Source organism: Barbatula barbatula (assembly GCF_947034865.1).
Source record: "Barbatula barbatula genome assembly, chromosome: 12".
In the NCBI taxonomy this organism is placed as follows: Eukaryota; Metazoa; Chordata; class Actinopteri; order Cypriniformes; family Nemacheilidae; genus Barbatula; species Barbatula barbatula.
Genome location: NC_136775.1, coordinates 13,020,622 through 13,041,418, shown reverse-complemented (window position 1 = coordinate 13,041,418; position 20,797 = coordinate 13,020,622). Strand labels below are relative to the sequence as shown.

At 37.9% G+C, this 20,797-nt stretch overlaps 1 protein-coding gene across 1 annotated transcript in view; it reads left to right on the top strand.

Annotated features, from left to right (window-relative positions):
- Positions 1–167: 167 nt before the first annotated feature.
- The window catches only part of ephb6 (eph receptor B6), a 31,952-nt gene continuing 11,322 nt past the window's right edge, over positions 168–20,797 (top strand). Inside the window, exons 1-5 of the mRNA XM_079470403.1 lie at positions 168–307; positions 10,304–10,368; positions 11,179–11,451; positions 13,899–14,062; positions 14,326–14,621. Of these exons, the coding sequence (XP_079326529.1) occupies positions 244–307; positions 10,304–10,368; positions 11,179–11,451; positions 13,899–14,062; positions 14,326–14,621 (862 nt within the window). The 5' untranslated portion in view covers positions 168–243. The remainder of the gene's footprint in view (positions 308–10,303; positions 10,369–11,178; positions 11,452–13,898; positions 14,063–14,325; positions 14,622–20,797) is intronic.

Here is a 20,797-nt window from a genome sequence, read left to right as displayed (position 1 = left end):
CTCTCTCTCTCTCTCTCTCTCTCTCTCTCTCTCTCTCTCTCTTATATTCTCTTATTCTCTTCGTTCTGTGCTCACTGACTTTCAGTCATAATCATCATCATAAATAAATACTCCTCCCCCTTTAATCTGAGATAAAAGAGCAGACAGACTCCTCCCTCTCTCTCTCAATCTCTCTCTCTCTCTTTCACTCTCATACTGTCTCCTGTATTCTTCCTCTCTGGACTTCTCTTCTATGTTGCTCTGATGGATATGTGGAGGATCTTTCTGTCTCTTTCTCTTGTGGTCCAGCAGAGTTCAGCTGAAGAAGGTATGAAACTTCATTCTGTGTGTGTGCGTGTGTCTGCGTTTGAATGGTTCTCCATTGGTTCATACCGTCCCGTGCAGTTTGGCATTGTATTGCCTCATGTGTCAGCATGAAAGTCTGATGGTTCTTATATTTCCATACTCAGAGTGAGTTTGCAAGTCTGTTGGTGTTTATGTTATGGTTATTAAACGATCTTCATAAGCATCTCCACACATGTGATGTGTGTACTCGTATCAGAGGCAGAGGACTTGAACAGTCCCTCATACTGTATAATGAGTGCATGTGTTTATGAGTTGTAACTGTGAATTCAAGAGCTCTCTATGGATCCTGCCAAGCTGAGTTTACTCCTAACAAAAGAGCCAGTGGAGGGATGAATAATTTGTTGTGTAACCTTTGTCTCTCTCTGACCCAAGCGACCCCCCCACCCAACTCTCTGCTCCCTTTTTCTGATATTATAACTGTTATAATGGCCCTCCTCCCCAAGGGCCATTCAGCCCTGCAACAATACAGACACCCCGCTCACTTCACTGTACATCTTTCTATCCTTTCATCGCTTCTTTTCTCTTTCTCTCTCTCTCATGTTTCTATATGTCAAGTGGTGCTTTCAGTCAAATGTGTTGCAGACATCAGACATGAGAAGTTTAAAAGAGCAGATTGATGAAGTTGGCATCTCATAGTGAGCTCTTGTGAAAAATCTGAGGATGCTATGTGACTCATTGTGTGTGTGTGTGTGTGAGGTATTTGAATGCCAGAGTCTGAGAACATGGTTTCTCACATGTGCTACAGTTATTTACTTATTTATTCAACACTGATCCAAATCTGCCATTGTGCTTCTGCATTTCTGTTCTAATAAAACAACTTGAGTATTTGTGCGCATGCACGAATGATCAACAGCACACTGTCAAAATGTTTCATGCAAAAACCAAAACAATTGAGGAAACGTCAACTGCTTGAATTCTAGTCAAAAGTGTTATTTAATTTGACTGAATTAATCTGACTTCACAATTATTTTCGCCCTTTGGGAATGTTTATCTACATATGAGATTATGTGCTAGGGTGGCATAGGATAAGCGGTATAGAAAATGAAAGGATCAATGGATTATGTGGGTGTGTGTGTTTTTCTAAATCGGTACATATGCAGTTTAAGGCTTGCAAGGTAAAAAGTGTGAGTGTAGGTGGCACATACAACTTTCTACATCTAAAAAATGTGTTTGCTAAAACACATAAAAGCGACTTCCTGCAATAAAACACTATAACCTGTCCAAGTGTTTTGTCCTTTTTATCCCTTACATAGCACTAATATTAAAATAACCATATGCGACACCATGTCTATAAGTTAGGTCTTCAGAGCTGACCATTCAAGGCAAGTATAATAGTTCCCTCAAGCCCATAACTCTAAACTAATTAGACAAACACATTTACCTGCTTTCCCATAGCACAACCTCATACCTTTCATCACATTTAAGTAGTCCAAGAGTCATTCCCCTTGTGCCCATTAGGTCTAAACGAAAGCAGCAAACATCTATGTGGCCGCCTATAGCAAAAGCTCTGCACCCTTCATCACCTTTAATTAACACAACAGTCATTCACTAACTTTCCATGTTAATTCACATAGTGCTCCTGACTTGTGTCAGTTTGCAAGTGAAGGCATGTTCTCATTAGATATTATGAACAGTCTGTTAAGTGATTTATTGAGCTATATTTTGTCTTCTTGGACCTGGATAATATTATTGCTTAGAGGTTGCACTGGAATCTCAGTTATTTCGTTTGAGTTTCAATTTGGACTAAGATGTTTCCCTTGAAATTGCAATTATTGAATGAGAGTATAGAGCTGTAAAATATGTCAAAATGTTTTATGTCAAATTAATTTGAATTTCTTATGTTTATACTGAGCTCTTTAGTAATATTGAATTGTAGTTGCAGATCTGAGCTCAGTTTGTGACTTTGCTGAAATTATTGAGACATTTGTGAGATTTCTGGAGGATTTGCTAAATGTTAGATTATTCTCAATTTAGTGTTCTTCAAAAAGGTAAAACCCAACTGTGGGATAAAGTCAACCCATAAGATTGTTATATTTATATATTATATATTTAGTTTATATTTGACAATTTAAACACATTGGCATGGTTTCACAGACAGGGCTTAGCTGAAGCCAGGACTAACCCTTAGTTAAATTAGGATATTTTTGTTACTTTCCTAAAAATGCCCTAGTAAAAATGGCACTGACATATTTTAAGATGTTTAAGGTCGATGTATTTTCAGTTAAGACTCAAACATTAATTTTAGTCTTAAGCCTTGTCTGTGAAATTAATACTTACAAGTTTACAATTGCTGTCATCACTGATGTCTGGTGGAGAAATCATAATAAATAAATAAATAAATAAATAGATATTGAAGTGCACCTTTAATTTCCACTTTATTTAGCTGTCATTAACATTACAAATGAGACTAATAGAATGAAGTATTTTTAGTACATATGTGATCAAATCCTTTTAGTCCACTGACGGCATGAAGCATCTTTGCTTTGTAGTAAAGACCATTCAGAAGCGCTCAAAGCACACCTCGTCCCCAGAAAGATACACAGTCCTCTGGACTGAAGACCACACCGTAAGGTCAAACCCTGAGGTCATATATAAAAAACTACTGTTCTCTCCGTAAGTGGTAATTAGGCACCACTTGACTCTTCACAGTTGTCGTGTGTATATGTCTTTGTGTATGAGGAAAGAGGGTGAGTGTGAACACACACAGCGGGGTGTTCTTGCTGAAAGAAACAGAATGGTTTAAAAGCCCCACGTTCTGTTAAAAGCAGCTTTTACACCCACACCCGTGTAAAAAGTGGGAGAAGTAAGGAAGGTGAGGAGGACGGAGAGGTGCAATAAGAGAGAAGGAGAGCACGGTTTATGTCATCATGTCTCACACAGGGCCATGAAAAGGTCCCTCAGGCCGCACAGCTTGGGCATCACTGGGTTATTTTTTCTCTCGTCTGTTTCGTGCCTGGGTCTTGAGAGGTTGGATTTATGTGTGTCTATTATTTGTGTGTATGTGGGAATACATATATATATATATTTGTTTTTTGGTGAAGTCTCCTGCTGTTACTGAGTTTGAGTGCCTGGGTGAGAGATCTGCACCCAGCCAACGCCCCAGGCAAAACTCCATCATTGGGCTCTCTGCTCCATCTCCAGCTGCCAGTCAGACACTACTAATCTATCCATCCTCATACTCATCGTAAACTGCAAAATAACTAAATAAACAATTTTTTATAAATAAAAAAGCATAATTTTTAGAAGTACTAATTACCTTTGTCTTGTTTTGTAAAAAGTATATTTAAAAATATTCCTGCTGTCCTTCTGAAACCTTGAATCTCCATATCTTGTGCTTTTTATTTTTAGCCATAAATCATTATTATTAGTCACCCTTTATGTTTGTCACTGATTTTGGCAAATATCTAACCAATAAAAAGTATTAAAAAGTATGTTTCAACCTTGATTAAACAGTATTTATTGCTGCAAGGAACATTTTTAAGGATAAAGCATAAAGTGCATGTTGTGCAATGTCACTAACATTGTTAAGCAGGATTAGAAATAAGCAGAAAAGGAGAAACAGGTTTGCCCAAGTCAAGCCACCGATGAGTTCAAGCAGAAAAATACACCATACCCCTAGGGTCCAGGTCCAGAGCTCCCGGCTAGAGGAAAAAAGAGTGCTTCTAGTGCCCTGGTGAGTCAAGGCCGTTTTTTGTGGGGAGAGGCAGACCATAGAAACGCTTCAATTCATGCTAAACCCAAAATGAGGCATTCTGATAAAATTCACTGACGTGTGTGAGTTTAAATCTGGAATTGTGCTAATCTCTGCCTCTCTCTTCTCATCCCTGTCTGTGGTTTGGTGGTAATGAGGGAGTGACTCTGTGCGTTTGTGTGTGTGTGTCCTGGGGTAAATGTCTGTACACAGAGACATCTGGAGCATATTAAAGAGAAGCTGCACACACAAAAACACAAAGTACCCGCAAAAATGTTTTATGTAATGACACACGTTAACAATATCACAACCGTTGACTTTTGACTGTGCTGGACTTGTTTTGTGTGTTTGAGTGTGTTAATACACGTGTTTGTATGTAGGGCTAACATGTGTATTAAGGCTGAAACAGAGAATTAGGGCTGGCAAAGTAGTGCTTCACTGTAAAAATGGTAATTTTACAGGGTTTTCTTGTAATTTTTGAAATACAGTAAAAATCTCAATTTACAAGGGTGTAAATTACATTTAAACATATAAATGTATAATTTTACTTTATTTAAACATATACAAATATTTAGATTTTTGGGTGCCCCAGCTGTTTTATTACCGTTTTTTAGTGTAGAATTTCAAGTGGCCGGTGTTCAGCGACCGGATTCACAAAACATTCTTCAGAAGATGTTCTTAACTGACATATTTTTCTTAGATTCTAATTAAAGAAACAAACAGCAATGTTTTGTATTAGAAAATACTGAAATAACTTCTTATATCAGTTCTTTCAAGATTGATTTACAAAGCATGACACTTTTTAAGTCGACGTTTATAAGAAAATATTTTCTTCTTAAGAAGGAACATTCTTATGAACTCTGATATCTTATATTTTGTCTCGTGAATCCAGCCCGAGGTTTTTTATGGACAAATAAGAGACCTTCATTTTGGGACACCAGCTATACAAACAATAAATGTCGCTTTGCATGTTGCTTTTGCGGGCAACAGAAAACAGTAGCACAATCATTTTCATCGAAGCAGAAATTTCAAAAAGGTTTTCAGTGAAGCAAAGCAATTAAACAAACTTTAACAATATTACTGAAACACAAATTAAATATTTCATAACATTTATTAATTAGAGGAAAATTACAGGAAATCATAATACAGTAGCATTTCCTCATTTAGAGGTCTATATGTAAAGGGAAAATTCACCCAAAAATGAAAATTCTGTCATAATTTACTAACCCTCTAGTCATTTCAAACCTGTATGACTTACTTTCTTCTGCAGAACACAGAAGATGATATTTTGAAGAATGTTGGTAATCAAACAACGGGGGTGTAGGCCAACACATTCACTTCTACTGTACAGACACAAAACCAATGGAAGTCAATGGACCTGCAGTATTCTGCAGAAAAAAGTAAGTCATACAGGTTTGAAATGATACAAGTGTGTGTAAATGACCCTTGTAAATGGGTGAACTATCCCTTTAAAAAACGTCCTGAATTCTTCACAAAATGCGTATTTTTGATCGCACCGTGTGCACGGGCAAGGGTGAGAGGTTCTTCTGCAAAGGTTTCCTCCTGCTGTACACTTCAGTACAGCAGGAGTAAACATTGTAAAGAGTTGTTTTCGAGCCGGACGGACTAATCATACGTGAACTGTGGCATGGCGCTTTAACACTTGAGAACCAAGAAAGCCACAAAAGTAGACTTTTTCCCTGTAAAGGACAAAAAAGCATTAGTCTTTCATAACCAAACACACACCCCAGAATAAAGGTGTCAGCACTCTAATGAACTAATACACCACTGCTAATGCAGGACACCCACACATCATGTTAATACCAAGGACTGAAAAAGAATAATAATGAGTGAAAATCCATTATGAATATGCCTGCTTCACACCATGCTTACACAATTTGAGACAAAGGGACTTTAAAAGAAACATTGGATTAAAATCAATGCCTCTTATCTTTCCTGTCACCATATATATCTTTTTTAGTGCCCCCTTGTCATAGCTTTTCAAACAAACATTGTCTCTCTCTCCCGCTCTCTCTCTCACATCAATAATGTAACTAAATGTATCTGTGTGTTTAAGTCCTGACAGGACTCTTCTGTCACTTTCCTGTTTAATAATGAACACAAAAAGAGGGGGGGCACGGACAGAGTAAAGGGGACTGCATGTGTGCGACACTGAAATGAGAATGATAGATCAGTGGAGTGCATTACTCTTGCACTTACTGACTTTGTTTGACCCACACAGCAGTTTTTGCTTCCATCAGTGTGCAAACAGTCCCATCTCTCCTCGATCACAATGGAGCCGTTGAGTGCAGCAAAGGCAGTTCATACGTGTCCACGCTCAGGGTCACAGGCTACCTGAGATTCTATTTACGAGTTTAGGTCATTCAGTTTTAATTATGAAGAAACTTGGATAAGTGGACTGTAGAGCATGGTGTTTGCATGGTCGAATGTTAGCATGGTCGTGGTTTGGTCATGGGCTGCAGGTCATCACAGCTGATAGTATTGAAGAGTTTGATATTGTTAAAAACAAACTTTACAAAGAAGTTACCACAAAAGAAGATATTTTGAAGAATGTTGGTAACCAAACAACAGCGGTACACATTCACTTCTATTGTATAGACACAAAACTAAGGCAAGTCTACCGCCATGGTTTTGTTACCAGCTTTCTTCAAAATAACTTGTTTGTGTTATGCAGAAGAAACATACAGGTTTTAAATGACAAGAGGGTGACTAAATAAAAAAATTAGCTAATGTTAACAAATAGAAATTATTGTAAAGTGATGCCCAAACAAAAGTATTTAATGCCATTTCAAATATATATATATTTTGCTTATTTTTCCATTCCAACAATGAAAATGGAAAATAAGAAGTCAAAGCAACATCAAAGTAAAAACAGACAAGAGGAATTAAATGAAACTGTTGTTTTGTTCCTGCATTATATCAGGCCTCTGGGAACACAATTGACCGAATAGAAGACCATTACTGCTGGAAATATTAGAGATCATCAGTGTTAATCCACTGCTGAAAATAATATCAGTTTATTGATTAAATAATCTCTATCAACCAGTAATGCTTGTACAGAAAATACAAACCTGTAAAACTGCTTTTGGACATTGCGATTTTTATTTAGTTTTCAGAAGAAAAGGAAAGGAACATGCAGTGCATTGGAGCTCTGGGCACAGTTGGACTCAAAGTCTGAATCAGCTCTATGTTGATTTCAGATTTCCAGACGGAGAGACCATATTTTACCAACTGAGGCACCTCAAGCTGTCCTCATGCTGTTATCTGTGTCTGTGTGCACATGGAAAAACTTTAGAGCTTTAAATTCCTTTAGACCTACCAACAACTGATTCTCTGAAGAACAATCTGCTGTCATAAGAGAAGATATGGCGGATGTCATACATGTTAGACGTTATACAGCTTTATGTGGATATGAAAAATACTTTACATTTATTTACATTTATTAATTTGGCAGAAGCTTTTATCCAGACCTGGAGCAGTGAGTTAAGGTAAAGTGGCCGATTGGCCTGTGTGAGCGATTTAAACTCGATGCGGGTGGCAAATGGCAGCCAGTGAAGTGAAATCAGGAGGGGTGTTACGTGGGTTTACATAATTTATTACTGTATATTTTAAAAGCCAAAGTTTGCTATTTATTTGTGACCCAGTCTGCGAAAACAAGCCTCAAAATCTGATCAAAGTTTGATTTCTAGCAATGTCACTATTTCATTACATTATGTAGTATGATGTAAAAACAGTAACTCACAAAAGATTACTGGGTCACTTTACTGTGGTAAAAAAGGGGGTCACATTTCTTTAAAAAAAATCAACATTAAAAAGTAAGATTCTGTCAAAAGCATAGATTTAAAGCTAGATTTAAGGATTGACAGATCCAAAGCAACTCACAGTGCAGATATAAATATATGCATTTTGTTAGATGAACCCCTACCATGGTGTTATGCTACACCCACTAAAGTGCTGATATATTAAATATATATATATAATACTTGATAACAAACTGTTTTAAAAGAGATTTATCTCGCACTATATCATAGTGGGGTACTATTCGACTGATACATTGTTTGAAATGAAGATTTGATTCAAGTTTTGTGTGTGTATTTGACTTACACTGCTGCATACAAGGAGAGTGATTTATATAATAAAAATACCATCCAATGTAATGAGGTCAGAAGGTAGATAGACTCCCTGCAGAGAGAATTTTAAGTACAGTGTATGAATGTGGGTGTGTGCACACTTAAATGTGTGTCAATGAAAAAAATATATCTATGTACAGAGAAATAGACAGAAAAAATTGTTCTTTAGTGTATGCGTGTGTTTCTTTAATGGAATAAAAATTGAGGATCTTAATCCACCAGGGTACTCTACCAAATGGCTCCCTCAGTTATCCTCAGAGTTTACCACAGCAGCTAGTAATAGAGCACTATGGCACTTCAAGGGCACATAGGGAGCACCCTTCTGAATCATAAAATGACAAATAAATAAAATCAAATCAAAATTCTAATCATAAACACCAAATTTCATCAGTACTGTAACATTCATTAAATGTGTTTGAAAGAATGCCTAAAATTGTCCTAAATAAAATGCTGTGTAAAGACAGATAGCAACAAGATGCAGATGTGCTATCCACTAAATGAACAAGAACACCATAAACAAGCTTGAATCAGCATGGAGTGCACATATTGTATTTAGGAACATTGTATTCTAAACATTAAAGCTGTCCTCTTTTACAAAAAATATAGACTTTTTGCTTGCTTGCTTGCTTTTTCATGTTCCAGTTTTATTCGAGACGTGTATACAGACACATGCCCTCTGTCCTGTCTGAAGCCTAAACTATGTTTTATATTAAGAGAATAATCCTTTAAAGTAGAACACTGCCAAACACACAGTTATTAAAGTGTCCTCTTTTCACGTTGCTGTCTCCCAAAGCAAAAACCCTAAAGCCCTCCTAAATCCCAACCCTGCAAACTCCAGGACATCAATGTCTTCAGGAGGAAAAGAAGCAATGGATCAGAACCAGACAGAGAGAGACACAAACAGGAGGGCAAATGATGGATTGGTGGAGAGATTTGCGTGGTCCCCATCTGTGAACCTAATCTAAAAAAATCTGTTTACGCACAACACAAGAGAGAGAGAGAGAGAGAGAGAGAGAGAGAGAGAGAGAGAGAGGGGGGGATTTAGCCTGAGCCACAGAATAATATCAGTTTCATGGTTTTAAGGGCAAATAGTGAAGGGAGGGGGTGCAGAATTAAAAACACTCATCCTTGGTGTAAGTGCCAGCTGAGATTGTGTGTATGTGATTTCTGCCTTCTGTGTGCTATATGAATGCTCTTATGTCATGTTTGCTCAGATTGCTTTGAGTAATTTAAGGGACTTTAGATGAGGATTTGGCACGTTCCGTGCAGCCTTGAAGTAGGCGCTGTTACATTTACATTTATGCATTCGGCAGACGCTTTTATCCAAAGCGACTTACATTGCATTGTACTTTACATTTGTTTCTGACTATGTGCAATCCTCTGGGATCAAACCCATGACCTTGGCATTGCTAGCGCCATGCTCTAACCACTGACCCAGGAAAGCTCAGTTAAGCACAGATATAATTCTTGTGTGGAGTAATAGGTATATTTACAAAAGATAAAACCTTTTAAAAACTTGTAAACCATACGGTTCTTTTTCTACTGTGTGTGATAAACAGTTTGATGGATGAATGTCAGTGAAAGCATGATGTGATAAGAAAGGACAGTCTGACTGTTTGATTTCAACCTTTACCGCATACTATATTTTGACATACATTATGCCTGCGGTGAGCATTTGTCATATGGGAAAGTGTCAGATGCATCCCAGTGCTATGCATGTTTAGCAATGTTCTTGAGAACAACAATGTTTTGTAAATAACTGGGCATAATGTGTGCTCTCTGACATACAGCAAGGTCCACAAGCCTGTCACCTCTTGAAAATGCTTCTATTTGCATTTCTTATTTAAATATCGTACTAAAAATGTAAGTCTGAATTTAAATAATTTAAAAAAATTTGAGGATTACTATTATTATTGATTTTGTATTACATTTTTAATAAAATGTCACTAAATGTAATGATTAATTCTGAATTATTCACAAGAATATAATAAAAACAAAATAATAATACATATTCAAATAAAATGTTGATGTCATTCACGCTTAAATGTGGTCTCAGGCTTTGAAGATATATACCAACACTCCCTCTTTAACACTCTTCTCTCTTCATCTTTCTCAGTTATGCTGATGGACACTTCAGAGTCCACTGCTGAACTAGGCTGGACGACGTATCCTGATACAGGGGTAAGATTCATGTGGTAGATTTGTGTAATAAAGGCTTGGATTCACTACAGTTCAAATAGATCAGATAAAGAGAAAAAAACGTTAGAGCAAACTGATGTGATGTACAACAGGTTTGTCTTGTTGAGCGAGTTAGGGATTCGGCTGGTTTGTGGACTTCCTGTTTAGACCCCAACTCTTCAAAGGACAGAAAATAGAGCATATTGAGCCATCCCTCTCGCAATTCCATAATCCTTTCATGTGTGTATTTCATGTCAGTTCAACCATAATATATCTGCCATCTCTGTGGCCCCGAGCAGCTCGGAGCCGCTGAACTATTGAGAATTACTGAACTCAGTTTTGTACTTCCTGTCCTAGCTTCACTTCATCTCCCCAGCACCTACTGTAGTCTCTTTATCATTTTCTGTCAGTTGGTCTGCCTACATATCTTTTGTAATCTATCCATCTGTGATTTTCTGAATTCCTCCCCCTCTCGTTCTGTCCGTCTCATCACGTCTTCCTCCCATTCAAGTGTCTCATCAAATTCTATCTCTCCATCTCTAAATAAATGTTTTCCTTCCCCAAGCAGGTCTATCCTAATCCACTACATGAATTCATTTGCCCTGTGTTTTTTCCTTCAATTGTTTAATTTCTGTTAAATAAACCCACTGCATTCACTGTAAAATGTGCACAAGTCAGGATATTATGTCTCGCTTTTGATTTAAAAATACATTTTCAAGAGATTTTGCAGAAGAACTGTAATAATACAGAATTCACGCCCCGAGCTCATCTTTCTGTCTTATTTTTATTCTCCGACATTCTTCCACCTTTCAGTGGGATGAGGTGAGCGTGTTAGATGACAAGGGGAAACTCATGCGTACCTTTGAAGTCTGCAACGTCAATCAGAACCCCCGTCTCCAAGACAACTGGCTGGCCACGCCCTTTCTGTACCGACAGTCGGCTCCGAGGATCTTCGTGACGCTACGCTTCTCGGTTCGCGACTGTGCCAGTTTACGTTCGCCGTCCCCGACATGCAGAGAGACGCTGACGCTCTACTACAAACAGGCCGACTCTCAGAGAGAGCTGGAGAGAACATGGGTCGCGGAAGTGAGTGACAAGGGATTATTTCACTTTCAAGTTCCGAATGGTGGAAAGTCCATTTTAATGGGATTACAGTCAGAATGAAGCGTGTGATTGTATTAATAACACACCGGTACAAGAGAAACGTTTGCGTATAACATGACACGAGGTGATGAAAGGATTTTAAAAGTGATTATTTCGCAAATCCGCAGACAATGAAGAGTTGAAATATTAAAGATCTCCCAAGCACATTTATAATGCCCGCGTTGTTTCTAAATATGACAAATTTAACCAGATGATCAGAATTTTTTTTCTCGGGCGCACCCGCCTGGACCGAAGTTAACTTCCGGTCTGTGTTTATATACATTTATTTTACATTTTACTACTTTTCATTAATTTTAATATTTTTGTATATTAACTGCATTACATTATATTAAAACTACTCGACAGTTCTTTTTTCGTTTGTTTGTTTGTTGTTCCCGCTGGGAGTGTTTTGGCGAGGCGTCATCAATCCGGAAGTCGGCCATATTGAAGACGTTGAACGTAAATAATGCTATTAAATCTAGCGGAATTTGCACATTATGCTGACGAAAAATCTCCTTCAGAAATACCTGTGAAAATAAAGCTATTAGATGCAAGTCGATCACACTCTTGCAGTATATAATTTTATATATACATGATTGTCTACTTCACGCACGAGTCCGCAGTATTTAACGTCATTTCAGACCGGTATGACTTTCTTTCTTACGCAGAACACAAAAATAATATATTTTGAAGAATGTTGTTAACAGCCCCCGTTCACTTGCAATGGATTTTTCAAAATTATTATTTTTTTGTGTTCTGCATAAGAAAGAAAGTCATACAGGTTTGAAATGACAAAAGTATGACAGAATATTAATTTCATTTTGCATGAAGTTCAGAGTAGAAAATAAATCATTCTATTATATTCTTGTGTGTGATTGACTTGAATTAAAGAGCTTTATTTTCACAGTTATTTCGAAAGAAGAATATATTTTTTCGCCAGAAAAAATTGCCATTTCCATTCGGTTCAATAGCAGTGTTTAAATTCAGTACCTCCAACCTCCTTCCGGATTGGTGACGCTTTATAAATATCGATTTCAACTTTCTATGCCAAAACTTCAGTTACCCAACCTCCTATATTTCAGTTTCTCTATTTCTGAAGTACAGCGTTAGCATCATAAAACTATCAAGACTGAGCCAGTCTTTTATAAATCGCTGTTTGTCGGATATCTTGTCCTACACCCACACACAAGCTTCATATTTGAATCCTGCCAGCTTTCTGTCTTGTTTCGTTCAGTATTGTTTGACTGACTGAGACATACTTTGAACCTTTGTTTCGGAGCAGCCTGAGGATCCACAGGATTCGTTTTCAAAGGAAATACGAGTATGCTCTTTGAACGGCTGTATATTGTATGAATTACATTTCCCCAGATACATCACTTGGGGGTAAGGCAAGCTGAAACCTCCTTGACACAGCTGACATAAGCCTTGAGGCTTTTAATGCAAAATATAGTCGTGTAAAATATTAAGCTAGAAATGTATTTTCAGATGCATTCAATTTAATGTTGAATCCGATGTTTTAATTTAACATCATACAGTTATCCCAGAGGTTCAAAGTGCTTTGGTTCCCGTCACGGTTCATGGATGCGGTTAAAATGAATCAGGTGTATAACTCACAAAGCCTTACAAATCCCCTGGTTCTAGTTCAAGAACCACTGAATTTACCTATACAGTAAACTATTTCTTTTGATTTTAAATATTTCATATTATTAATTATGAAACTCCTTGCTATGTAATATTTAGAGCAATTTGGAGTTCATGTTTTTTATGAAGAAAACAGTGTGGTTTTAAAGTTTAAAAAAATTGTTGCAAATCTGTTTACATTTCTTGGTCTTGTTAAACACAAAGAAGGATATTTGGAAGAATGTTAGCAACTGACATTTCTGAGACATCATTGACTACCATTGTAGGAACCGTCAGAATATCTCATTTTGTGTTTAACAGAACAAAAAATGTATGCAATATTTTTCCTATCATGGTAGTCAATGATACAGATTTGGAACAACTTGAGGGTGAGTAAATTATGACAGAATTTCATAATTTGGGTGGTGTATCCCTTTAAGGAACTTTCATAAAGAAAGTATCAGAAATGTGTGTGGCTTATTAAAGCTCTCAGGGAGAAGACATTGCTGAAAACAGAAAATAAAAGCTTGATGAAACAAGTGAGGCCCTATGGGAAAATGATGTGACCCATCGTGTAAATTGAACAATGTTTCTACTTGATTGGCATCATCTCTGTTACGTAACTCTCTTGTCATCTCTTCGTTTTTGACTTCTTGTAGTTAATCTTTTAAATGCTCTAAAAATACCCATTCAAAGTGACTAACAGTGTCTTAAGTATTTTGCCTCTCTCTTTCACGGCCTCCCCCTATATCTTTCTCTCACCTTTCCAGTCTTCGAGTGGAGAAACGAGAGAGGGCTGGGTGAAGATCGACACCATCGCAGCAGACAAGAGCTTCAGCCGCGTGGAGCCAAGTCTACCTCACCAGTACAAGTCTGAGAGTGCACGACGGATCAACGTAAAAACCCGGAGCTTTGCTCCTCTTACACGCAAAGGGTACGATGACCTTTTGTCTGTCTCATGAATGGTGGTCACTGTGCTCGGATAAAATGAGGTTCCTTCTGAATGTGGCCACTTGGGATCAGGCAATTCGACTGAGTAAATATCAGCCCGTGTTAATATTTGCCTCGACACGGTTTGAATATGAAACCAAACATCAGTTATGAGAGTGTCTGAGTCTCAAGCTTGTCACCTATAATCTCGTAGCACCTTTTTTCACCATTACATCACTTCCGTCTTGTGCCTCCCATCTCTTTCAGGTTTGTGTTAGCAATAGTAGATAGCGGAGCGTGTGTGTCGCTTATGGGTGTGTCAATATTTTATCGCCGCTGCCCAGCAACTAGTCGGTACCTGGCCTTCTACCCAGCCACGCCCTCAGGGGCAGAGCCCACTTCTCTGGTTCCGGTGACTGGGGCATGCGTACCTCATAGCCAATCGCAAGGTGGGACGCCACCAAGAATGCACTGTAACACAGAGGGTGAATGGCTGGTGCCTGTCGGAGGATGCAAGTGTGATGCGGGATACGAGCCCAACTTTAATAGCTCAGCCTGTTTGGGTAAGTCAAAAACACATTTTCTGCACATTGACATTGTAATCAACCCAAAATTACACACTTCACTCACCAGAAAGTGTCTTTATCTATTGACTGCCTTTCAAGAGAAGTCATGTATTGTATTCTGACAAAATGTGTTTTGCAAGCAAACCTTAAATCCCAGATATTCCATTCTACTAAAACAGATTTCTTAAATGCCTGATTTGTTATTGTAGGGCTTGCAAAGCATGAAATAGATTTGTATTATGCCGTCTGCTGCCTCTGATGTCAGCTTAGGTTAGTCACAAGTGAAGAGCTTAGGACCAAGCGGTGGAGTCCAAGGCAAACCTTAAATATTTTAAGGCAAAGTCTCCGATCAAAAGACCAAATTTAATTGCAAGTATTTTAAAGCAATTCTCTACTGGACCGCATTTTCGTGCAGACCTTGGTTAAACATTGCGAGACGTGGATGTGGAGAAGGACAGAGCCGTGCTTGATGCGACGCTTTGCAGACCAATCTGCATGTGACATCAAAGTCCCGCGACAGCGATTTAAACTTTAAGCAGCCAGCTAGTCTGATCTAGATCTCAAGTTATATGGCAAAGTGACAGACAGGGTAAGTGGGACAGTTCTTTATCATCCAAAAGATAAACTTTGTAAAAATGGATTTGAACATCCGACACTGTATGGCTGTAAGGCATAGATGCCCCATTGTCATGAACTGTGACAGAGAACCCAAGTGCAGGCAGCAAAACAGAGATGAAGGGGTTAACAAGGACTTTAATATATACAGAAAACTGGAACAAAACAAAAACCCTCGAGGGGGTGACAAAACCGGGTACACAATAAACTGAACTAACTAAAGACTTGACAAGAATTACAACTACAAAACACCTAGACTAACAGAACACTCACACTGACTAGACTAGACTAGACTAGACTAGACTAGACTAGACTAGACTAGACTAGACTAGACTAGACTAGACTAGACTAGACTAGACTAGACTAGACTAGACTAGACTAGACTAGACTAACAACTCAAAGACATGGCATAGCATTAAGCATGAACCAGTAAAGCATACCAGTACAACGAACGAGCACAAGACAATAGACAAGAGGGCATTAAATAGGGGAACAAACACAGGATAATTACTAAGGGGCAGGTGAAGGTAATGAAACACTAATGGGAAGGCTGACGAGACAAAAGGGCGGGAAACACTGACGAGACACGAGAAAGCACATGGCAAGTCAGAATCAAAACAAAGCCATGTCTTTCTCACACAAAACCTAAGGCTATGCCATGACTCCGCTGCAAGACCAAGAATAAACATGACATGATAGCGGAATCATGACACCCCATAAGCCGCTGAATGATGGGTCAATGGCAGCGCCATATTGTAACGGAAAGACTGCCCTGTGAACACATACAAAGTCACCCGTTTTGATTTTTTTAATAATTAGAGAGGTGTCCCAAATGTAATACAATTAAATATACTGGACATAAGAAGCATTGCATTTTTTTATTATGGAAATGGCTTTCTGTCATCAGTTAAGTTGAAAATTCTTATATCAAGATACATTTACTTGACAGATTCTTTTTCTTACCCCATTGGCACATTTCTTTGCTTATTTTAAACATACAATTACTTAACTCTTATAGTTTCTTTTGTAAAACAAGACAAAATATCCTAGACCACTTTTGTGGTCAAGTAAATGTATCTTGATTTAAGAATTTTCAGATATTTTCACGAGAAAACAAAACAAAAATGAAGAAAAATTGGCTGTAAAACGCAAACTTTATTTCTACAATTCATCACCAAAGAAAAAACACAGCTTGCTTGAGCAATCGCTGCAAACAGTCCAAAGCAAATGTGGTTTCTGTCTATGGGCTCAGAATCGATGATGAGTGAAAAACAGTTAAACTTGGCTGCTGTGCTGAGCAATGATGGCAGATATAATATCGTGTATTTCTGGGGGATTGCACAAGCTGAGCAACTGCCCTTGAGATCAATAGTAATCCTGGAGGGATTACTTGATCTTTTCCGATATTCTAGACCTTCTTGGCTGTGTCAGCTATCTCTGGATCAGTACACTGAAGGCTTCCTGTCATTGTGATTATGAGCAGAGCTTGATGGACCGAAACTGACACATGGATGTATTTGGACATATGCCAATAAACAAAGATCTAATTAAAGACACAAAAGACGCGCTTTGCATTGTTCAGTGCACAGTGTGCGTGCACTTGTCCATTTATACCTGAGCATTTGAGTTTTTTCTTGCCTCTTCGTCAGCATAATTCGCATCTCTATGAGGATGTGTTTGTCATATTTTCTCTGTATTGTTTTTTGTGTGTGTTGCCTGTCAGCCAATCAACGCATGAGAAACCGAGCAAGCGAAAGCGAGAGAGCAATGTTTCAGCTTCTATAGGACATCATTCGACAGCTCATCTTCAGCATCAACAAGTTCATCCTCCCTTTCCTTAAGCAGTGGAGAAATGAGGTCAGAGAGCAAGAGAGAAAGAAAAACGAAAAGAGAGACGCAGTAGAAGTGAAAGAGAGCTCAAAGACAGTAAGGGGTTAAAATCTGGGGGCAATATGAGCGAATCAGAAAAGAATTTTTGGGATATCTTGAAAATTAAAGTAGAGTGACGGGGGGACTGAAAGAAAAAAAAAACGGGAGGGAAATGACACATTTAGGTCACAGTGATGTAATGGCCATTCAGTTGCACAAGTGACAGAAACCACAGGGAAGAGCAGATCGGGACATAGGAGTGGACACAGGTTAAAGAGGAGAGGATCGAGCAGATAAAATAAAATATTGGTTAGAAAAAACACAGAAGGTGATGGAAATGTGTTGTTTTATTGTGTGTGGTTATAAAATTAATGCCTTGCTAAACACGTTTTTGGACTAGTTTTGTCAGCCCAGATGTTCATGTTATATTTATAATATGGTTTGGTGCAACATACATTTTTCAGCAGTTAACTGATTTGCAATTGTATTTTGTTTCCACTCTCAAATGTCATTGAAAAACAAATTGACCTTGTGAAAGGAAAAAAGACTGTTCCTCTAAGATATCAAGTCTGCTCATGTGGCATAAAGACATTCTCTTGACTCCTGTCTTTTAGTTATTGAGGTATGCAATCATATTTGTTATTACAATTATAAATGAATTCTCTAAACTGTTGGAAATCTAAATGCACCTAATGAAAACAATTTATCTTTATGTTCCTATCTAGAGACAGTGTATGAATATGTGCGTTTGCATTTGTGCATCTGTGTGCTTTAGTCAGAGCGCTGCAAGCCAAATAAAGAGAATGAGAGCAGCCACGACAGGAAGAGAGAGAGAAAAAACAGAGAGAAAATGGGTCAGCGATCTAAATACCAAGTACGATGTCAACGGCAAATTATACACTTCAGTGAGGTCTCTGGCTCTCTCTCTCTCTGCCTGTTTGCTTTTACAGTTTCCCTTCATCTGCATCTTTTTCATTGTTTCTTTTTATGCTTCTGTGAATACAACACGGTTCCTATTTTTCATCCCGTTTTGATTTTATTTGAGGTGCGCTGTCTTTATCCGTGAGCAACCCAACCCACTTCAATGCCTTTTGCTTAATTCTCCCTTGACTTGGCAAACAAACACATAAACCCCCGTGCAACAACATGCACTTTCAGTAAAATCATTATGACAGGGCAGGATTTCATTTTTGCCGTGTTTTGAATTATTATTTTATTGGTTCGTGTCAGAAATAAAATAATTCACAGGGCACAATATTCAACCTGATGAGAAAGGAAATCTTTAATATGAAATCCTATGAAATATTTATTAAAATGACTTTGCACTGCACATAATTTATATTAATCATAAAAGGGTGAACCTTTATTTCCACATGAGAATTAAAATCCTGTAAAAAACAGAAATTTTCTGGCAGCTGGGTTTTTCTGTCATTTGATGGTTTTTGACCATATTTAAATAATCCTATTAAAAATTAAAGACTGAGCTGAGCTGAGGTTTCAGAAATATACCGTAAAAATAATATATTTTTCCTGTAAAATTACTTGTTTGTAGTAAATTTGCCTTCTTAAGTAAATTGGCGGTTTTTACATTATCTTATACATTTGGTGAAAAACCTGCAAACAGTAAAATCATGTCAAAAACATTTTTTAGACATAAAAGAAACCTATGTTAAATTCTGTAAAATTACAGGTTTTTCTTTTAAGTGGTGTCTCCAGTCTCTCTGCTATTTGGATTGACTACACATTACTGTTTAAAGTATTAAAATCATTCAGTTTTTGCAAACAATTTGTAATACTTTAATCATTTGTATGCATCTTGCAGCCCTAACTGGGACATCCATCATCTCAATGTCAAAGTGTCCCAATCTGTTTTAAAATGATCCCGCTGTAATTCCAGATCTGCCATATGATATAGGTATCTGTAAAATCCTTCTTTAGCCAATCTTAGTCTGTGCAATCCCATTTATTTAAAAATCTGGGTCAGTTAATAATGCCCCTAAAAAACCTTTTTATGAGGAAGCTTGATGCCTAGTAGCCAAAAAGTGCCCACAAGAAAGGAATGAGCGACTGCGATTGGCTGATAAATGGGAAGTGCGAATAGGAGGGAGAGATGTTCAAGGGTGTAGGAGATGTCTGAGACGTGTAACAATTTTGTAGCTAAAACGTGTCGTTTGTCACAGCTATAGGACAACACACTGGGTAATATTATCCAGCTCTATGAAAAATACATGGCAAATTTCTCTCATCGTGTCAATCTTTCTGTCTTTCTCACTTCTCATGCTCTTACTTCGGAATGAATATTAAATCTGATGGGCCAGTCAGAACACCAAAATCCTTTTAGCTTTGTGGAAATATAAATTTCTCTCCCTCTCTGTTCTGCGTTTCTTCATATTTCTCTCATTTGCCATCTGTTTATGGAACTTTAAACATGTTACATTTGTATGGCCTGTCTCTTCACATGAGGGCAGGAGACTTGTAATTAATTTGGGGTTGACAGAAATGAATTAGGAATGGTGTCTCTAGTATTGTAATTATGAGTCACAGCCTTCCTATGACAAAACATCTCAATGCACTTTTGCAGTCTAATCGCTGTCAGCTCAGTCATGTCAGTTCTGCTGTTTGACTCGGTGATGATATCATTAGGTCTGAAAACTTTTCAGTGTGGATTATGTAAACATATTGATTCACATGTGCGCCTCCTCTTTATACAAAGAACATTTCTATGCTGTGAGTTTGTGTGTTGAAAGGGTGCTTAATGAAGCCCTCCTTTGTTTCTGGGCTTCTAGATGGGTCACTATTAATCTTCAATGAACAGCTGACTTGTTTGACTGCTCAGTGTATCATTATATAGCTAAACAACAATATTTGAGGCAACCAAGTAAGTGCCCCAGCTGAAGAGACTCAATTTAACGGCACAGTATTTTTTTTGTCATAATTTACTCACCGTTGTTTCAAATCTGTCTACATTTTTTTGTTCTGACGAACACAGAGATAGTTATGGAAGAATGCTTGTAACCAAACAGTTCTTGGCCACCATTGACTAATAGGACTGTTTGCTTTCCTACATTCTTAAGAAAATCTCAAAGATGTGGTAGTCAATGGTGGCCAAGAACTGTTTTGTTACAAGCATTCTTCTAGATATCTTTCTCTGTGTTCATTAGAACAGAGATATTTATACAGATTTAGAACAACTTGAGGGTTTCACCCGAACTGCAGCATCCTTCACAACTTTCAAAAAACAGCTTAAAACAAACATGTTGTCACGGTGTGTGGACAGAACCCAAACGCAGGCAGCAGAGTCAAATAACAAAAACTTTATTCAAACAAAAGACCCTCGATGGGGAGAACATGATCTAAAACAAGACAAGTGTAAACTAAAACTTCCCACATGGGGAACAAAACAAACAAAGTCCTTTGAATAATAAATCAACAAAATCCACAAACTTAGAACAGGAACAAACACGATAATCCATAGACAGGAATAATCCAACAAGGTGACGTGAGGAGGTACGATGATGACAAAATGACAATGAACCGACAAGGGACAGAGGGAAAACTGGGGCTTGATAAAGGGAAACACTAACAAGGACAGATGACACAGGGAGAGTGGCCACAGGTGACAAGGATGAAACACTAAGGGAAAGCTAACAGGAGGATTGCACGAGGCAGGTGAGGGGACTGAAACACTA